We start from the raw sequence: 17,319 nt of genomic DNA on the forward strand, positions 1-17,319 counted from the left end.
TCACTTTCTCTCTCCGCTGTTTTATCCCCTTCTGGTTGGGACCGCACACTTTCTTCATCAAAAAACAGTTTTCAGATATAATACTTGTTTTGTTTACACTTTGTTTTCATCTGAGAAATCTAGCAAGTAGAATTGTTCTCTATTCCCCTTACAGCAGCACAAGACAATAACTGTGAAGGGCAACCAGCCTGCTACTGGCACTGTACCACTTCAGCTCTGGAGAGGCAGAAGCAGGCAAGGAGAAACGCCCCTCCAGGCTGGGGTGAGAAGTGCCTCCCTCCCAGAGGCCTTTGCAGGCACATGTTAATATCTTGAGTTCTCTTGGTTTGTACAGTTGTTCCACCCCTGTTCACCTTGGATGTACCCTTTCTGGAAAGTTCTTCCTTTCCTTGATGCCCCTTGGCTATAGTTTGCCCTATTGCTCCAGCCCTGTTACCCTATTGGTTCCCCTGGTTGGCTGCCCCTCCTCTGCACCGCTTTTCCCTGTCCCTATAGGACCTTGATCCTCAGGACTCGCCTCTTTCATCCCATATTTAACCCTGTGCCCTCAACCCAGTTTTGTCTTTGTCCCTGGATTCCCTTCCAGACCCAATAAAGCTTCACTCAGATTTCCATACAAAGACCTGCCCTTCACCTGTTTTGTCAGCCACTTCTTGTTTTTAGCAAGTGTGCTCGGGGCTCCAAAAGCACAGCTCGTTCTCAGAGGAACCCAGTGAAGCGCATCACTTGAGGTGACCAACAGACTTGTGCCTCCTCCCACTGGTGTGTGCCCTGTGACAGCAGAGCCACCCACCAGCCAAGGCCATGAGGGAGTCTGTCAGGAGAGCACTTGCTTCTCTGCACCCAGCAGAAACAGCAGAAATTACTTACAGCCCTCTCTCTCTAACAGCTGGGTTTGGGATTTTCCCCTCTGATTTTTTTCCCACTTCCACCTCTTCTTTTTTCCCTTTAACACTCTCCTGGGCCACTTGACACAGGACTGGGGTCGGTCACTTGTGGTACTTACAGTGGGGGGGATGACCAGAAACACGCCAGGCAGATGTTGCTCTGCAGTGCTAGGATTTAGCACCCAGTTGAATTTAATCTTGCCAGTGTTCGCCAGGGTGACTGTGCTGTGACGAATTTCATTAAATATCTGGAGAGAAGGCATAGGAGTGGGAAGTTACAGACCCAGGCCTGCTGCTGGGAATCTCCTTCCTCTCTCCTGGGGCTGAAAGCAGACACATAATGGGAGCAGGGACCACGGAGGAGATACAGGCACGGGGGGACCTAAGGAACTCCCAGGCACAGGGCACCTGCACAGGAGCAGGGAGCTCTGGCAGCACACAGAGGTGTGGTAAACAACCATGTGAGGGCCAGTAATAAAGGAACCAGGGGACCCAGGCCCTCTGCACTGTGAGGGTTCACCAACAGCCAGGAGAAACAGAAACAGCACTGAGGCATCCCAGAAGAAAAGGCACCTGCATTCAAGTATTGGCAAGCAACATACATGCAACAAGGGAGTCACACAGGGCAAAACAGACAGGGCCAGCAGCTGGAAATATCTGTGTGCTTTCAACTGAAAAAGAGTGAAGTGGGAGTTATTCTGGGACAGTCTCACCAACTAGAGCAACTGGAAGCCCAACTTGTTCCCTTGATTATTGTGTGGATTAAGCAAGACCTTTAGACAAGAGCATGTCCTTGGGAGATCAGGCTTTAGGAGTGGATCAGCAAAGGGATGTCTCAAGACATGTCCCTCCGAGCATCCCCCCTGGGGCCCTGCCTGCCCCAGGAAGCAGTGTTAGGTACCCTGAAAAAGAGGCATTCCCAGCCTTTTGGAGAGGGTTAGAGATGGCCATTTCAAAACAGCTTGGATGCCAGATGTGTTCCTCAAAGGTTGCAATTCCAAGCCCCAGAGCCAACAAAGGGGCTGGGAAGGGGGAGGAGCCCTGGACTGAGGTGGGCAGGAACCCATCGGCCATGGTTCAAAGGCAAGGAGCTGTGCCAGGGCACACGTGTGGTACCTGAAAGCCGCAGTTGATCTCCTGGAGGCTCAGGGAGTAGCTGATGCATGAGGCCTCCCCGGTCAGCTCCACCTCGTAGGTGGGGCCTCCCTCTACATGGCACAGCGCCGTGACACTGGCGATGGTGTTGAGGTGGCCAAAGAAGCTGAAGGAGACCTTCTGTCTCTCTCCTGGCTGCAGCACACCCGACTGCGGCAGGATACTGAAAACCTGGAGGACAGGAACGATTGAGATGTTCAGTGTGGAAATGGATGCAGAAGAGCACCTTGGAGCAAACTGCAGCTGTAGCTGGAGGTGCCTATTCCTCAAGCACAGCCAGAATCATCCTGATCTCATCCTGTGTCCATGCCACTGACCAGTGGAGAGACCACAGGGAAGATCTTTTCCCATACTCACAGATCAATGCATTAATTGTACATTCAAGTGAACTGGGATATCTCCTGGCAGTAGAAATTCCCTCTGATGCACAACTTGCCTTTAAAAAGCGTTTCCTACTGCTTTTAGAAAAGGAGGAGACTCAGAGTGAGAGCTCTTGGAGCTCAGGGATCTCAGTGAAGGACTCCAGCCCAGCTGCTCTGACTCCTGAGGCTTTTCCCCTTGCTCTCTGATTTATATGCTGCATTCTCAAGGTGCTACAGCAAAAGGCCCTGCAAAAATGCCCTATGGACCACCTGATGAGCTCCAGGGGGAACAATGCCCTCCATAGGTGCTGCACAGTGTCCTTGGGCAGCCCTATGACATGTCCTGCACGGCCTCTCCAACAACCAGTTGCTTCAGCAGCGCTTTGTGATGGGTCTAGAGGGATGTGAGGCCCCTCTGTGGGCAATGCTGAGGGCTGCCAACGGGACTGGGAGCTACAGCTCTGCTTGCCATACCGAAAATGTGGAAGTGAGACAGATTCCCTCTTACATTCTCCACTTTGAGGGGAGTGTGCAGTATGTCCGTGGATAACCTGAATCCCCCCCCCCAAGCCTAGTGGGATGTAATACTTTTCACAAGTATATGGCAGCACCTGAAAAACAAGCCATTTTCTATGCTAGGAGGAAGAGACAGCCACTTTGCAAAGTCTCAGTTTATAAGACAGCTTCAGGGCCACCACTGCAATACCAGCTCTTGGGTAAAAGCAGAGACCTGAAAACAGTTGGTTTTGGCTGGGTTGGGAAGAGGGTACATGGAGATCAGCACTCATCACAGCTTGCTCTGGGAAGGAAGCTGGAGGTCTTATCATCATGATGCAGATAAAAGCCTCATCTTATCTTTGTGAAGAAAACATGGCCACAAAGTCCCACACTCCGCACAGGTCTGTAGGATCTCAGCAGGCTTCTCCAAAGAAAACTCTCTCCCTCCCACACACCCCATGTCCAGCCACTGGCCCTGCTGCCCAGCGCACTCTCGGGGCACAGGACAGTAGGGCAGCAAAAAGGGAGGACAGCAGGAGCATGACTTGGTGGTGGTAAGCTGGGGAGGCAACACAAGCAGTAGGTGTACAAGAAAATCTACCTCTGCTCCTAAAGACTGGACAGGCACCCACGATTCTCTGAGGGCTGTGGCTGGGTCCTCCCCATTTCTAATCTTGAAGCGTCTCCTTTGAGATGCCGAGTAATCCAAGCAGGTTCTCTTCTCCTTTGGTGGTTGGGGTTTGAACTTAGGTGGGCAACGCTCATGCCTGGAAAATAATGTAACTATGAACAGGGACCTGCCATGGGAGGAAGGGACACCTGCACGAATAGCTCCTGGTCAGGATGCAGCTGCTGGGTGGGTGCTGGTGCGTTGAACTGAGAAAGGCTTTGATCCAGCCCTTCTCAATCCAGGCTGGAGCAGCTCTGTTCTAAAGACAGCCCAGGGATGATACTGGTAGCAGTGGTGCAGGCAGCTGCAACTGCTTGCATTGAGGAACTCCAGAGGATGGGGATTAACACCTTGTGGGGATGCAAAAAGCACAGTGGGAGAGGAAAAGACAGAGAAGGCAAGCCAAGAAGGTGAGATCTGAGGCACCAAGGGGCACACCTGACCAGTGATGAGCCAGCACAGCCCCCTCCCCAGTGCCCAACGTCAGAAACTCTGCAGCTCTACCAGGTATTTATCAGGGATGTTTCCCTGACACTCTTGGGGGGTTGGATGATATTTTCCAACACTCCCAGGTGACTCAGGTCACATTCCCCATTTTAAATTGAAGCAGGTGCTCAGGGTAACTCTGCTTGTGTTTCTAATGCCACGTCAGAGACACAGTTGAGCCATGCCTGCCTGTCACCCTGCCGAGCTGCAAGTGCTCCCCACACAGTCAAACACAACCTGGATGTTCCATTCCCAGACCGGCATTCAGTGCCTATAATGACCTGCTCCCCAAAGAAGCCCTGTCTTTAGCTTTGTAGCTTGTTATCTAAAGCTGGGTTTTATTTCTGGATGAGGGGCTCTCTCATCATAACCCCCAAGAGCCCCCTAATCATCTGTTCTACTGTCTTTAGTTTTAATGAATGGTTTGAGGCAACTTCTCAGGACCATGGTGCCCAGACAATGACATTTTTCACTCTAAAGTAGAAACTCTCTCGGAGGCAGGGATAGGAGATGATGTGATGAACAAGTCCTGCTGTCAAGCAGTACAGTCCCCATAAGGGACATGTTGCAGTGGGGAAAAGTTAAAAATAGTAATAAGTGTCACCAAAAAAAGGGAGTGGAGAATCCAAGGTGTCCACTGAAAGCAGAGCCCTGTGAAAGAAATCATCCTGACACTAAAGGAGTTGCTTCAGAAAAGAAGGAAAGGGAAGGTAACAAGATGTTCAGCATCAGCCCAGGCTCTAAGTAGCTCTTTCTCTGGTGTTGGGACTTTCTGGGCATCCTCCAGCACAATGCAAGGGAGGAAGATAAGGAGCAGACAGGAGCTCCTGCAAAGAGAACCCATCCCAAAGCAGAGGGGTCAAAAGGGCCCCCCAGAAGCACTGTGGGAGCTGGGACTAGGGGCCCTTCATCAAGGTGGACATTGCCTCAGGCCACAGAGGTCTGAGAAAGCAGCTTTCAGCCCAGCTTTAGCTTTCCTTCCCAAGGGAAACCACTACGGGTTTGCCCCAGGAAGTATAAAATTGGTGGAAAACCAATTCCCTGAGCATCCAGCTTGACCACGGCTGGTCACTGCTACTTACAAAAGGAAAAGTCAGAAGCAGTCTGTCAGATCCTAGGCAAACAGCTTTGTTCTTTGCAAAGCAGAAACAGGACACCAGGAAGAAGAGCTTCAAGGAGAGAGCAAAGGTGCACATACCTCAGCCTGTTCACCTGGCCGTCTGAATGGAATGACCAGTGGTACTGGACAGGCCGTGGGCTGCAGTTGGTTATCTCCAGAGAACGCCCTTCTGCAGTGCCAGCCAGGATGCAGCCAAACTCCAGGGTGCAGGGCTGGATTTGGAGATTGGGGAAGTGGACTTCTCCTTGAAGGGTGATACACTCCACATAAGGATGGCCGTTGACCATGTTTATCTTCAGAACCTTCTCTTCCTTCCAGCTATGAAAATCCAGTTTATAAGATGGGTCAAATGCAATGTAGAGATGACAGGTCTGTCCTACATCCACTGTCACAGGCTGCAAGGAGATGAACAGTAATTAATCACCCGTGTGATGACGTCCCAAGGTCTCACAGCTGAAACAGTAAATGCTTGAAGTGTGATTCGCAGCATGGGCTTCTTGGTTCATCGTGCATTTCTTTTACAGCAACACTGTGACTGCAGCCACAGCAGTCTAGTCCAGGATTCCCTCAAGCCCATGTTTCTGTGCTCAGCAGCAAGACAAGGGGGTGGCTGCTGGAGAGCTGGGATGCTTTCCAGGAGACACCTTTACTGCATGGCTGGCCCAGACCTAGTTGCCTGCTCCTTCTCCTTGTGCCTTAAAGCCAGGATGGACCTTCTCAATTCAGATAAGATTTTGATTCCTTCAGCAGCTCTGCTGATGCAGCTCAGGCCAATCCACTGCTGACACTACAGAATAAACTTCTTGACTCAAGGCTCTCCCAACAGAAAGGCACCACCACATCCCTCCTCTTCAGACCCCACTGGAGGAGTCCAGGGCTGCTCACCTGGCCATCCGGGAGGGGCTGCTGGTCCGCATCGCAGAGCAGAAACGGCTGCTCCAAGTCCAGCATAAGGTCGAGTGGCAGCAAGCAGGTGTTCTTTAAAGCCAAAGGCTTGTACTGCAGAGTCAGGACATCATCACTGGGTTTCTATGGAAACGGGAGACAAGGAAAAAGAAGCCTCAGCTAGCCACAGACCTCCTTCTGCTTCTGCTGCATCTCACAGTTTTCAGCCCCAGAAGTGCATACATCTCTATTTCCCCCTTCTATTTGTTTCTACCCTTCCAGGAGATTTTTCTTTAAAGCAGATGCTTTTCATGTTTAGAACCACAGCATTCCCTGGGGGACAGGGAAACACTCCCACACATGGATGAGGGAATAGCCCCCTGAGAGGAGGCAACTGCTTAAACAAGATCTAAATCAGAAAAGTTAATCCAGACCATTTGTCTCCAGTTTTGTCTCTCTGTTGGGCAGAACAGCAGTAGATGGTCATCACTCACATACAGACATTTCTTGCAACCTTAATGGCTCTAGCAGCCTCATCAAAGCAGTTCATCTGCAACATGTGTCCTGCAGCCCCTGCTACAGGGACACAGTGTCTGGTCTCAAAGCTATGAGCAGCCTAGGCTCCTCCTTCCTCTCTATCCATAGTGATGGGCTTCCTGCACGGTTTACAGAAACCAGAGAGTTTGGGAAACTAGTTCTGCATGTACTGATATCAGGCAGGTGCTGTGCCATGGCATGCAATGAATCAGTTTGTGTGTGTGGCATCAAGCAGAAGCCAGGCAGAATCAGGGAGAGCTGAAAAGCTTCTAGTTACACCTGAACTGCCTGTTCCAGGGATTCTGTACTTCAGTGGAAGCCTAGGAATTGGAAGAGAGGCCTGAAACTACAGACACCAAATAATGAAACATCCTCTCTTTTTCAGACAACTGTCAGGAGAGGAAAAGGTGATGCTGGAGTTGGGATCCAGAGACTAAAGGACACCTGCTCTGCCTCAGTGTTATCATCGCTGCAGCTGCAGGATGTCTGGGGGTCCTTTGAAGCAGGTGAGGCTCAGGGAAATGCACAGAGCTATACCAAATAGCTATATCATAAAGCATCCATGCCAACAGCAGAGAAGGCAAAGAGACACAGGAGATGATGGGTTTTTCCTTGTCAGCCTGAGGAATTCACAGGAATCTCCATTTTTCCCAGCCTCCCTACAGCATCGGGGTACAGACATCCCTGTGCCTTGGAGGTTCCTGAAAAACCTCCCTTTACACTGAGCAGAGAGACTGGCATTTCTCTGGAAGTGGCCACAATCCCCAATGGCAGTGAAGCTGTAACTGCAATTTTACGTTGGGGAAGTTAAATACCACTCTCATCCCTAAAAGTATCTTCACTCACTTCACAAAGTGCCTCAGGAAGGGTAAAGAGGGGCTTTAACACAAGCACACACACACCCCCCCCCCCCCCCTCAGCCATGCTGTTAAATGTCAGGATGCAATCCAGAAACTTACCTTCTCCACCCAGAAAGAGAATTGTCTGGCTGATATTTCTATGGAGGGATCAATAAACTTGCAGGTAATGGTGGTTTCCATTATCTTCTCTGTCCTGCTGGCTGTCCCAGTGACAGCTTCACACATCACATAATCCTGCACCTCCTGCATGCAAGGGTCTCTTGTCATTGCTGGGTGGTGGCAGAGCATCCAGACAATGCCCTGCCCTGGCTCAGCACCCACCACCCACCACAGGCCCTATTGTTGCCTTAGAGTTATGGCCACTGTGCCTTTTTCTTGCTGTGAAGTAGCTTCTTTATTCTCCACTCAGTTGTCCCTAACAGTGCACTCAGAAACCACAAAAGGCACCTGTGAGAAACTCCTTCCCTTTACACGGCTTAATTTTTATTCTGCTTTTACCCCAGATAAACCGCTTGGCACTTTTTTAATTCACTTTCTTTTTGGGCTCCTAGTCTAACTGTAAGTTATTTCTCTGCCCTTCTTTGCTGACTAAGCATGAAACACTGTTTGCCTCAAAAGGGCAACATTTCCTTCCGCCCCTGCTTTGGGATCAGCCCTGGGTTTTGTAGCTGTGGAATCACAAGAAAGCCTTAGCTGGTCTGATGGTGGCCAGCAAGGAAAGCAACTGGTGCTGCCACAGGAACGTGTGGCCTTAAACCAGTTTCTTGAAGGCCCCTGCTCATTTCCCCAGGCAAGTGTCAAGGAATGTGGAACAAGCCCAGGGGAGGGCATCTGATGGCTCCCCAGGCTCAGCCCTTGGTGGGGACCTCACCTGCTCGATGGGGGAGAAGCCTCGCAGCACCATGTCCACAGACTCGCCCGGCTGCAGCTCCATCGACAGTGGCTCCAGCCCAAACACGGGGCTGGTGCCTTTGGGGCTCTGGCAATCATCTTCGGCCAGGGGGCTACTGAGGGCTGGGATGCTCTGGCCCTTCTTCTTAGGGGGGCTGTGACATTCCACACTCCAGAAGAGCCGATGGAAATGGTGGCCCCTGTTTGTTACTTTGAACCGACAAATACAGGGAACGAGCCTAGAATAGAGGCCAGGATGGAAAACAGTATGGGAGTAGCTATTTCCTTGGTCAACAGAGTGCTCCCAGTGAGCAGTCTGAGGTGTTAATAGCTTGGAGACTGTCTGCATTTCCAACTCTTAATGTGGATCAGAAACAGTGTCTGATAAGGTGCCCTTCAGGACCTGGTTTTTCCTCCAAAATGCTTGTTCTGGGGTGCTTCATACTGTGACTGTATATTGTATAATTGTATTCTACATCCAAAACCGTTACTGAATCTTTGAGATCCTGCACTTGGGGACCTTTTGTGTGTGGGGGTGTGATTGCAGGCATTTTTAAAAGCCAGCTCAGAGGCACTTTCTGGATGATCCCAGCAAGCTGGTAAAAATGATCTGCCTGCTCCAGGACCGGAAACCAGGGCAGCAGGGACTCTCCTCCAGGTTCATAGCACCTTTGGATTGCACTGGTAGCCATTTGTAGAAACTTTTGCACTGGTATGCATTTCGCAATTAGAAGCTGTTTTAAAGTGAACTTTGCAAACTCTGCTGGCAGCAAAAAACCAAGCGAGGTCCTGGGCAGAGCAGGGCAGCAGCAGAGCCCACGAACAACACAAGGAAGCGGCAGCAGCGGTGCTGTGGACCCCACACAAACCAGCAAGTTTCCATCTGCCTCTGGAACTGCTCTGAGAGCTCCTGCCCTCCTGCTGGGGGTTCTCACCCTCTTTCTTGTCTCTTTGTTCCCAGGGCCCCTGCTTGCCTGAGAGGCACCATTTTGGAAGGGAAGGCTGTGATGCCATCTTCCCTTGGTCCCTCAGCCACATGGAGGGACGGCCTCATCCGGGCACCATTTCAGAACCTTTTGTTCTGGGGAGCCTGTGAGAGCATTACTTGGTCAAGTCAGGACAATGTATGAGAACTAAAGACAATTCACTGGCCATTTAGCAACTGGTTTCCCTTTCAGTGGCTTTTGAGGGTATCTAACAACATTCAACTGGCCATCCCATGTTTCTAAAGGAGTCTCTGCCTTTGGGGAAGGTGTCAGGGCTTGTAAACTGAAGAAGATCTTTTCTGAAGAACTACAGCAAAACTGCTCCTTGTTGAGACAGGAGGAGAGGTGGCAGTGGAGAGATCTCCTACCTGAACTGGTGTCCCAAGCTGAGCTCTGGGACGAATGGTTTGTCCATGACAATTGTGGTGCCGGTGCCCACAGCCAGCAACATGAAGGTGGTCCAAAGGCTGTTCCCAATGAAAAGCTGAATAGTGTCAGCAAAAATCCCAGTGTCATCCAACGTTGCTGTGATGGTCACAGGAATATCACCCGTAGCGGGGATCACTCCTTCTCTGGGTTCAATGACATAGCAGTGGGGTTTGCAGGCCTGTAAGAAAAGCATATTACGCATTTAGGATGGAAATGACACACCCTGGTGTTCTGGGGGATATAAGAAAAGGAAAGAATAAAGAGGGGAGGATAAAAAATCGTAAGGGCTTAATTTCCCTAAATTTAAGCTATAGTATCGGGAAACAGCAGAGCTTATACAACCTGTATTTCCCCCTCCTTTAACAGACTCTCCTAATTATCCCAGTTTTGCCCGACCGACGGGACACTCCTCCACAGGAGACTGTTCCTTCCCCAGTCTTTCTCTGCACTATGTGCCAAGGAAAGCTGCTTTGTCTCTCGTGGCTTCTTACGAAGGCTCGAGGCCAGAGGAAGCCAGGACTGCTCAAATCCCACTCCAGAAACCACAGAGCTGGAGGATACTGCGGAGAGCCTGAAGAATTAACTCCGCAAAACCAGTTCAGCAAAACCCCAGCACCAAACTGTTCTTTCCCAAGGGGCCATCAGTGCTTCTCAACATCCCCTGAAGGACTGAAGCCCTCACTTCCCACTTATCATCAGCTGTAGAGAGGCGCCCCAGTGCCCTCTGCTTTGGAAAAGTCACCTCTGAATGGTTACAGCAGGGCAGAAAAGCAGGAAGCAAAAAGGAAACTGGATAACATGCGCCGTGTGGACATGGCCCACTCTTCCCACCACTCTTCTCTTCATCTGCTTTCTCATGGACTTCATGGATTGGGCAAGAGAGTGGGAAGCTGCCCCAGGCAGGGAGGAAAGGCCTTGCAGCAGCACAGCTGCACGGACACAGCTCTGCAGGTCCGGCCCTGGTACGAGCTTGTGAAACCCATCCTTGACACGCCAGGCCCACCCAGCCAAGGTGCATTGCTCCCTGCACAGGCTGAAAGCAGAATTTCATTGTGGAGCTAGAGAAAGCTGTCCTGGAAAAATCCCTCACTTTAAGGTTACATTTATCCCCAAACAGCTGGAAAAGCAGCAAGAGGAAAGTTCACGGCCCTCCTCCTTGGCCCAGGAGGCTGAGCCTGGACTCTCCCACACGGCCTGATGCTTTATCCACAGACTCAAACAAGTCCGTAGTATCAGGTTTTAACCAGCTCCACAAGTTCAACACACCCAACGTGAAGAAGAACAAATCTCAACCCCCTCACAGATCACCCCCTCCATCAGTCATCCCCCCAGTCCCAGCCCCAGCCTACAAGCCCTCCACTGGCTGCACCAGCCCTGCTCCCCCTGCCTGGGGAGTAGCCCCAGCTCCTTCTGCCCAATGCAACCTCCACATATTGAGGAGCTGCCTTTCTCTGCAGCTGGTCCCCAAAGATGCTCTTCAGCGGCACATGTTGCGGTGTGTTTTTTCTTTAATGGTTTGCCCCTGTTCCCCCCTCTATTGCTGGTCTAGTCCAAGTTGTACCCTCCTACCCAGTTGTCAATCTTCCCTAAGACCTCCCCTTTGTTACAGAATGTTCTCTGTCCCTCCTCCTCCTGAATTGTCAATCCCACATTGTACCTGCCCCTTGCTGTGGAATGTTCTTTGCCCTTCCCCCTGCCAAGCTGTCAATCCCTCCTTGTGCCAAGCCCCTGCTTTGGAAATCCCCTTGGGCAATCCCCTAAGCTTTGAAGCCCCATGGGTTTGTTTGAATTGCTCCCTCTCCCTGTGTTTCCTCATTGGTTAAAGCATTGTAAACCCTGCCTTGTGCTCCTCCCCAATCTTCCCCCTATTGCTTGAGGATTTGTACCCTCCCCTAGAACCTCCCCTGTATAAAAGTTCCTGCACACTCAGTGTCTGTGTCTATTGTGCCTGGGCCTTCCTTGGAATAGGCTGCCTTGGGTTCCACAGGGAAGATCCCTGTCTTCTCTTTGCCTCTGTCCTCCACGCTTCCACGTATCTGCGTGCTGTAGAGAGCAAGCCCTGCCCTCCTGCTACCCAGCCCAGCGTTGGTCGGGGAGCAGCCACTCTGGGCATGGGCTCGGGAGCTGGCTGAGCAGCTCTGGCACCGTGTCAGGCACAGAGACCATAGGATGTGGGGGTGCACAACCCCCAGACATGTCTTTGTGTGGACAGCCCAACTGGCTCGACCCACAGGAGCTGTGAAAATTGCCTCCCCGCAAGCAGTCTGAGGACAGACCTTGTAGCCTGCCCTCCTCTAGTAACAGCAGTTTGGCACAAAGCAAATGGATAGATGGAACCCCTAGGGAAATGTAGGGAAACCATTACGGCGATCCATGCGCTCCGGGGAGCAAAGGACCACAGGTTTCTCTTGATCTCAGAGCTCCAAAACTGTGACACACCCAGCTAAAGGCCTTCCGTAAAATTAAGGGAGAACTTGTCAACACAACCCAGACTAATTTGTGCTCCAGCATCTCTGCCCCTGATTTCACTGAGCGGTGCCCCAGCTAAAACCTCCAGAGCCAGGTTTCTCTTGCCTCGCTCAGATGGAATATTGGAGTATCTTGCCTCCTCTCACACAGGGCGATCTAGCTTGCATCTACAAACCAAGTAATGGCTGCTACTGACCAGTCAATTTCCCTGGAAAACAGCCCCACAGATACTTACTATCTCTGCCCTGAAGTCTGTAGGGACAAGACGTTTGTTGAAGAGGGTAAAAGTTTGTGAATTAGGCTGTAGTGCTGGGATCATGCCAAACTCTATCAGCCTTGGACTCGGGTAGATGTCTGCCAGCTGTCCAGTGCTCTGTAATTCTTGTCTCTGTTCCAGGAAGCAAGCAAGAAAGATTTTTTGAAAAACCAAAACAAACCTCAACAGGGAAACCTAGAAAAGCTTAAGCAGCTCAACACTGCCTAAGTTACTTCTTTAGGGACAGCTACCACTCTCCTGCTGAAATGCTGGGCTTTTGGAAAAGAAAACAAAGTTACACATTCACCTCCTAATTCAAAAGGGTCAAGGTAAAGACAAACCTTCGAAGTACAAATTATTGGCCCCAAGGGAAAAGCTTTGGAAGAAATGTCAGGTTAAGACCAGGCAGACAGTTGAACAACTAGTTATTGTGGTGGGGAGAGACTCAGCTTAAAAGGTAAGCAGCCTGAGAGTTGAAACAACTGTTTTGTCCAACTTCAGGTTCACTGGCACAGCCTGCACTGCCAGTCCTTCCTGGTGACTGATTTCTGTGCAGGGCCACAGTGGCCCAGGTTCAGATGATTGGTGCCATCCAGGGAATTTGGCATCCTCATTTGCATAGGTTTTAATGGAAGTTGAAATCCTTGCAACAACTCTTCAAATGTCACATTTCCTTTCTTTCAGAGAAAGCTCAAGGTTCCCAGAAGTCTTCTGACATCTTCTTTTGTGCTCAGAGAGATGACAAGACATTTTATAACAGATGTTTCCAAAGTTACTAGCATTTGAAAGGTTAATTAACTAGAATTATCCTCGATTCCAGCTTAGATGAGCTACTTTCTGTGTCAGACACTGAGATTACCACCTATAAGGCATGAGCTGTTTATGCCACCAATCCCTCCTGTCCTCCAAAGCAGCCTGTGCCTGGTTTCCCCAGAACAATCCCCATACCCTTTGCAGCCTGCCAGGACGAGTTGCACAAAGGCACACATCTCCCCTTGCACTCACCCGTGGGTTTCTCTCATCCCCAAACACGCTGATAAGAACACTGGTGCGATGCTCGCCCAATGTTTGGACTTCGATTGTAACTGGAATCTCTGCGATGCTGTGAGGCTGGACAATCCCACAGGGTTTGGGGCTGGAGTAGAACACAGGAGTGTCCTCCTTGCGTTTCTAGAAGGGACAGAATCAAATGCAATTTAGGAGGGACCTCTGAAGAAATTTCAAACTCCTTAACATCCACCACAACGGCAACTTACACACATTTTTAAAAATCCCCAGGGCAAAGATAAAAGGCAGAAACAAGATGCAAGAATTGTAGGCTTAGCATCCTCAGGGGGACCTGCAAGGAGGCTGCCAACACAGGCATGGGTGTCTGTGTGTGCAGCAGCTTTTCACAGCCCTCTAAGGTGTCCCACAAGAAAAGACCCTGAAGACTAAAACATAAACTGTTTCCTCAGGAGATTACACTGCATCCTAAAGTTTACATTCAGGTAGGATCCTGCTCTCAGCAGATCTTTAAGACTGAATAGAAACCAGCAAGGACTTATCCAAACCCTTTTCCCCTGCAATAATCTCCTCAGTAATATTTGCAAGAAGGAGGCGCATGTGATGCCAAACCTGGGGAATAAGCCCGTAGCAGCCAGGAAGGTCGGTGTTATTCACAACGAGGAACTTCCTCTCGTAGGGCACCTTGAGGCGGCACTCGTCGTACAGCAGGACGTGAGGGTACACTCGCAGCTCAGGAACGAGACATCTGGGCAATGAGATGACCCCAGGGGAATCAGAGATACTGAGAGGATGGGGAACGTTTACCCTCGAAGATTGTGAAATGGAGCATAACACGTTTGTCACTGTCAAATAGACGTTTAACAGCCCGACACTGATAAATTGCCTTCAAAGTCTTCCCACTCAAACATGTCCTGTCAAGGAGGGGCAAATCCTGAGAGGCAGCACCCAGAGACTGCCAAGTGCCCCAAGCAGAGCACAGCTGTCCCACAGCTGCCTCAGCCCCTCCTTTACCCAAGAAGGCTTACAAGGACTCCTGTAACAGTTCCAGTGATCCATGAGCTCTGGGGGAACCTTCCCAACAAGGAGCAGTGCTCACCAAGGCTCAAGGAACACACGACTCTAGTGTCTCAATAAAAATGACTCCCTTCTCTCCCTTGGCACTGTTGCCCTGCCTGAGAACTCAACAATTTGCCCTAACCTTGGAGGGCATGAGACACCACCTGTCCTGCAGAGTGGGTGATCACCCCTTCCCAGTTCCTACATCTCCCTCAGTCCTTCAGTCCACAGGTCTATGCCTGTTTCCAGTTGCACGTGCTTAAAAAAAATGCAGCCCAGGCATTGACTGGATGGCTCTGCCTGGGAGAGGGAACAGCACCAGGGAACTGCATCTCTCTTGTCATTAAACTGACGCCTGCGGCAGCATAGCAGAATGGAATGCAGCTGCAGCAAGAACAACTTTTGGTTTTAGTCTGAGAACATTAACGCTCAAAATGGGAAGCAGAGGCAAGGAGAAAAACAAGAGCTGGCCTGTCACTTCAAGGGCTGTTTCCCCCTTGTAAGATCCTGCCCTCACCACTCTTGCTGTGAGCCACTTCCCCACGGTCACGTGCCCTCATTAACAGAAGCAGGCCCTGACTCTCAGCAAGCTGCTTGGTGTGTCCCAAACCAGTGCAGGTTGGTTACAACCCAGCACAACTCCACCTCTTGCAGGAAGGACGAGAGGAGTCCCCCGGGAAATTTCTTCCACTTCAAGCACCAAAAACCAGGCCAATAAATCACATCATTCCTGGTCCCTTTAGAAAAAGGCCCAGGACCATGCTGGGCTGTGAGCAGGGGTGCTTTTCAGCACAGGCTGCTTTCCAAGCACTGCTGTTCTCTCATCCGGCTGGGCAGAACATGAGGTCATTAAACAACACGTCTCCTTGGCAGCTCCAGCCAGAAAATCCAGGTCAAGGCAGCGTGCTGGGGGAGGCCAGGGAAGTGCTGGTACCTGGCCATGATGGTCACTGATGCCACTCCATTGCCAATACCCTCCAGGTCCACCAGCATTCTCCGGCAGAAATCCATCACGGTGTTGGAACACAGGGTCACCTGGTGGGAGAGGAGAGGAGAGGAGAGGAGAGGAGAGGAGAGGAGAGGAGAGGAGAGGAGAGGAGAGGAGAGGAGAGGAGAGGAGAGGAGAGGAGAGGAGAGGAGAGGAGAGGAGAGGAGAGGAGAGGAGAGGAGAGGAGTAAATTCCTCCATACAAAAGCTCGTTACCCACGTGTGATATCCTCCAGTTCTTTTTTCATGCTAAAGGAGAGGGAGGATTTTGCCTTAATTCTTCTGCTGGTCCATGTGTAGAGCACAGTCTCTGAGAGTAACAAAAGACTCCTGGCGATACCAGATTTGTTAAACACACCTTGCTATCAGGGTATAGGTCAAATAAATTAAAACATTAGACGAAAGCTCTACACACCACTGTATTCAAATTAAGGGGCCAATTTTTCATCTCACTACAATGACATAAATGCAGAGGAAATCTGCTGACTTGCACAGAATCAGCTTTACAGCAGGAAGTTGAGGGCAAAGTGTGGCCCAGCAGGTGCTGGGCAGTTCATAGCTGCAGAGTTTTTTGTTTGTATGTGATCTCGGCGTACGATTTTGGAAACAAAACAGTGCTTCTTCAGGAGCGTCCCGATTAACCCAGCTAACAGAGGCCTCACGCCAGTGCAGATCTCACTCACACGATGCTCAAAGCTGGCAGCAGAGCTAAAGCCCTCCCACACTGCAGTGAAGCTTCAGCTGGATTCTTCCCATACCTTGATATCCTGGTGTCCCTGGGGAGCGATGGTCCCTTGGCTGGGATTCATTGTAAACTCCCTTGGCTCCACATAAAAATGAATTCCCTGCCTCCAGGATGGGTCACTCTGCTTTTGTATTTGATCAAAGCTACTAACAGCAGGCTGAGTGCCATCGTCAGACATGCGGAGCTTGAACCTCAGGGATGCTGGGGAGGGGTTAGTGAGGCAACAGGTCATGGTGTACGGAAAGCCTAGGAAAAGGACATAAAATTCCATTTAGGCACCAGTTATGTCATGACTCCTGGTGTGCATATCCTGGTAGGATTAAAGTGTCATTGGAGTTCAGCTCTTTATTGTCTGAACTACAGCTCACCGAGAAGCTGCATGAGAAATTAATTGTCATTTAGTTCTCTTTGATGCTGATTCCAGACTGCAGCCTTGAAAATGCCCACTCTTAGCCCTGCTGAGTATTGCAAGCTTCTCTCTGATGGGGAGGAGCTCCCTCACCTGCCCCAAACCGGCACCAGTTATTTCCCACTGATGAGTGTGCACCCACACCAAGCATTTACTCTGAAAATCCAAGCTGTAAAATTCCCTGTTAAGTCTGCCAACACTCTCACAATTTTTAAGATACATAAACAGTGAGTCGTCATTGAGAGAAGCTACATCAAAGAAAGTGAGGATGGAATCAGGAACTAGAATATGATGCAAAGCACCCTAATGCAGTTTCTCTCTGCAGGATCCTTAAGGCATCTCTTGGTTTGGGCCAAACACACTGAGCACGTGACATCTCAGAGCCCACTCAGCTGGAGGCAAACCCGAGCCTTGCTTTGAGATTAGCAATTAGTAACATGTCCCACCTCATCCCAAAAAACCCGGACATCACACCCGTGCTGCTCCCTGTGATTGCTGCCTGCAAGTGTTTACCCCGCTTTAGCTCTGAGATTTGCTTTCCCTGCTGGAAAGCCAGAGATACAGCCACACATGGTGAAGCGTGGAGACCCAGGGGCCTGCCAGGGAGATACCAATCTCCATGC

The 17,319-nt window shown here is 50.4% G+C and overlaps 1 protein-coding gene across 1 annotated transcript in view; it reads right to left on the bottom strand.

Moving 5' to 3' along the window:
• LOC134048162 (hydrocephalus-inducing protein homolog) overlaps window positions 1–17,319 on the bottom strand; it is a 76,072-nt gene that overhangs the window by 32,164 nt on the left and 26,589 nt on the right. Inside the window, exons 15-27 of the mRNA XM_062499761.1 lie at window positions 16,301–16,533; window positions 15,490–15,590; window positions 14,109–14,244; window positions 13,497–13,661; window positions 9,706–9,944; window positions 8,332–8,590; window positions 8,018–8,048; window positions 7,560–7,660; window positions 6,064–6,207; window positions 5,257–5,573; window positions 3,535–3,699; window positions 2,004–2,301; window positions 1,007–1,135 (exon numbers count right to left, since the gene is read on the bottom strand). Of these exons, the coding sequence (XP_062355745.1) occupies window positions 1,007–1,135; window positions 2,004–2,301; window positions 3,535–3,699; window positions 5,257–5,573; window positions 6,064–6,207; window positions 7,560–7,660; window positions 8,018–8,048; window positions 8,332–8,590; window positions 9,706–9,944; window positions 13,497–13,661; window positions 14,109–14,244; window positions 15,490–15,590; window positions 16,301–16,533 (2,318 nt within the window). The remainder of the gene's footprint in view (window positions 1–1,006; window positions 1,136–2,003; window positions 2,302–3,534; window positions 3,700–5,256; window positions 5,574–6,063; window positions 6,208–7,559; window positions 7,661–8,017; window positions 8,049–8,331; window positions 8,591–9,705; window positions 9,945–13,496; window positions 13,662–14,108; window positions 14,245–15,489; window positions 15,591–16,300; window positions 16,534–17,319) is intronic.

Source organism: Cinclus cinclus, chromosome 11 (genome assembly GCF_963662255.1).
Source record: "Cinclus cinclus chromosome 11, bCinCin1.1, whole genome shotgun sequence".
Classification (NCBI taxonomy): Eukaryota; Metazoa; Chordata; class Aves; order Passeriformes; family Cinclidae; genus Cinclus; species Cinclus cinclus.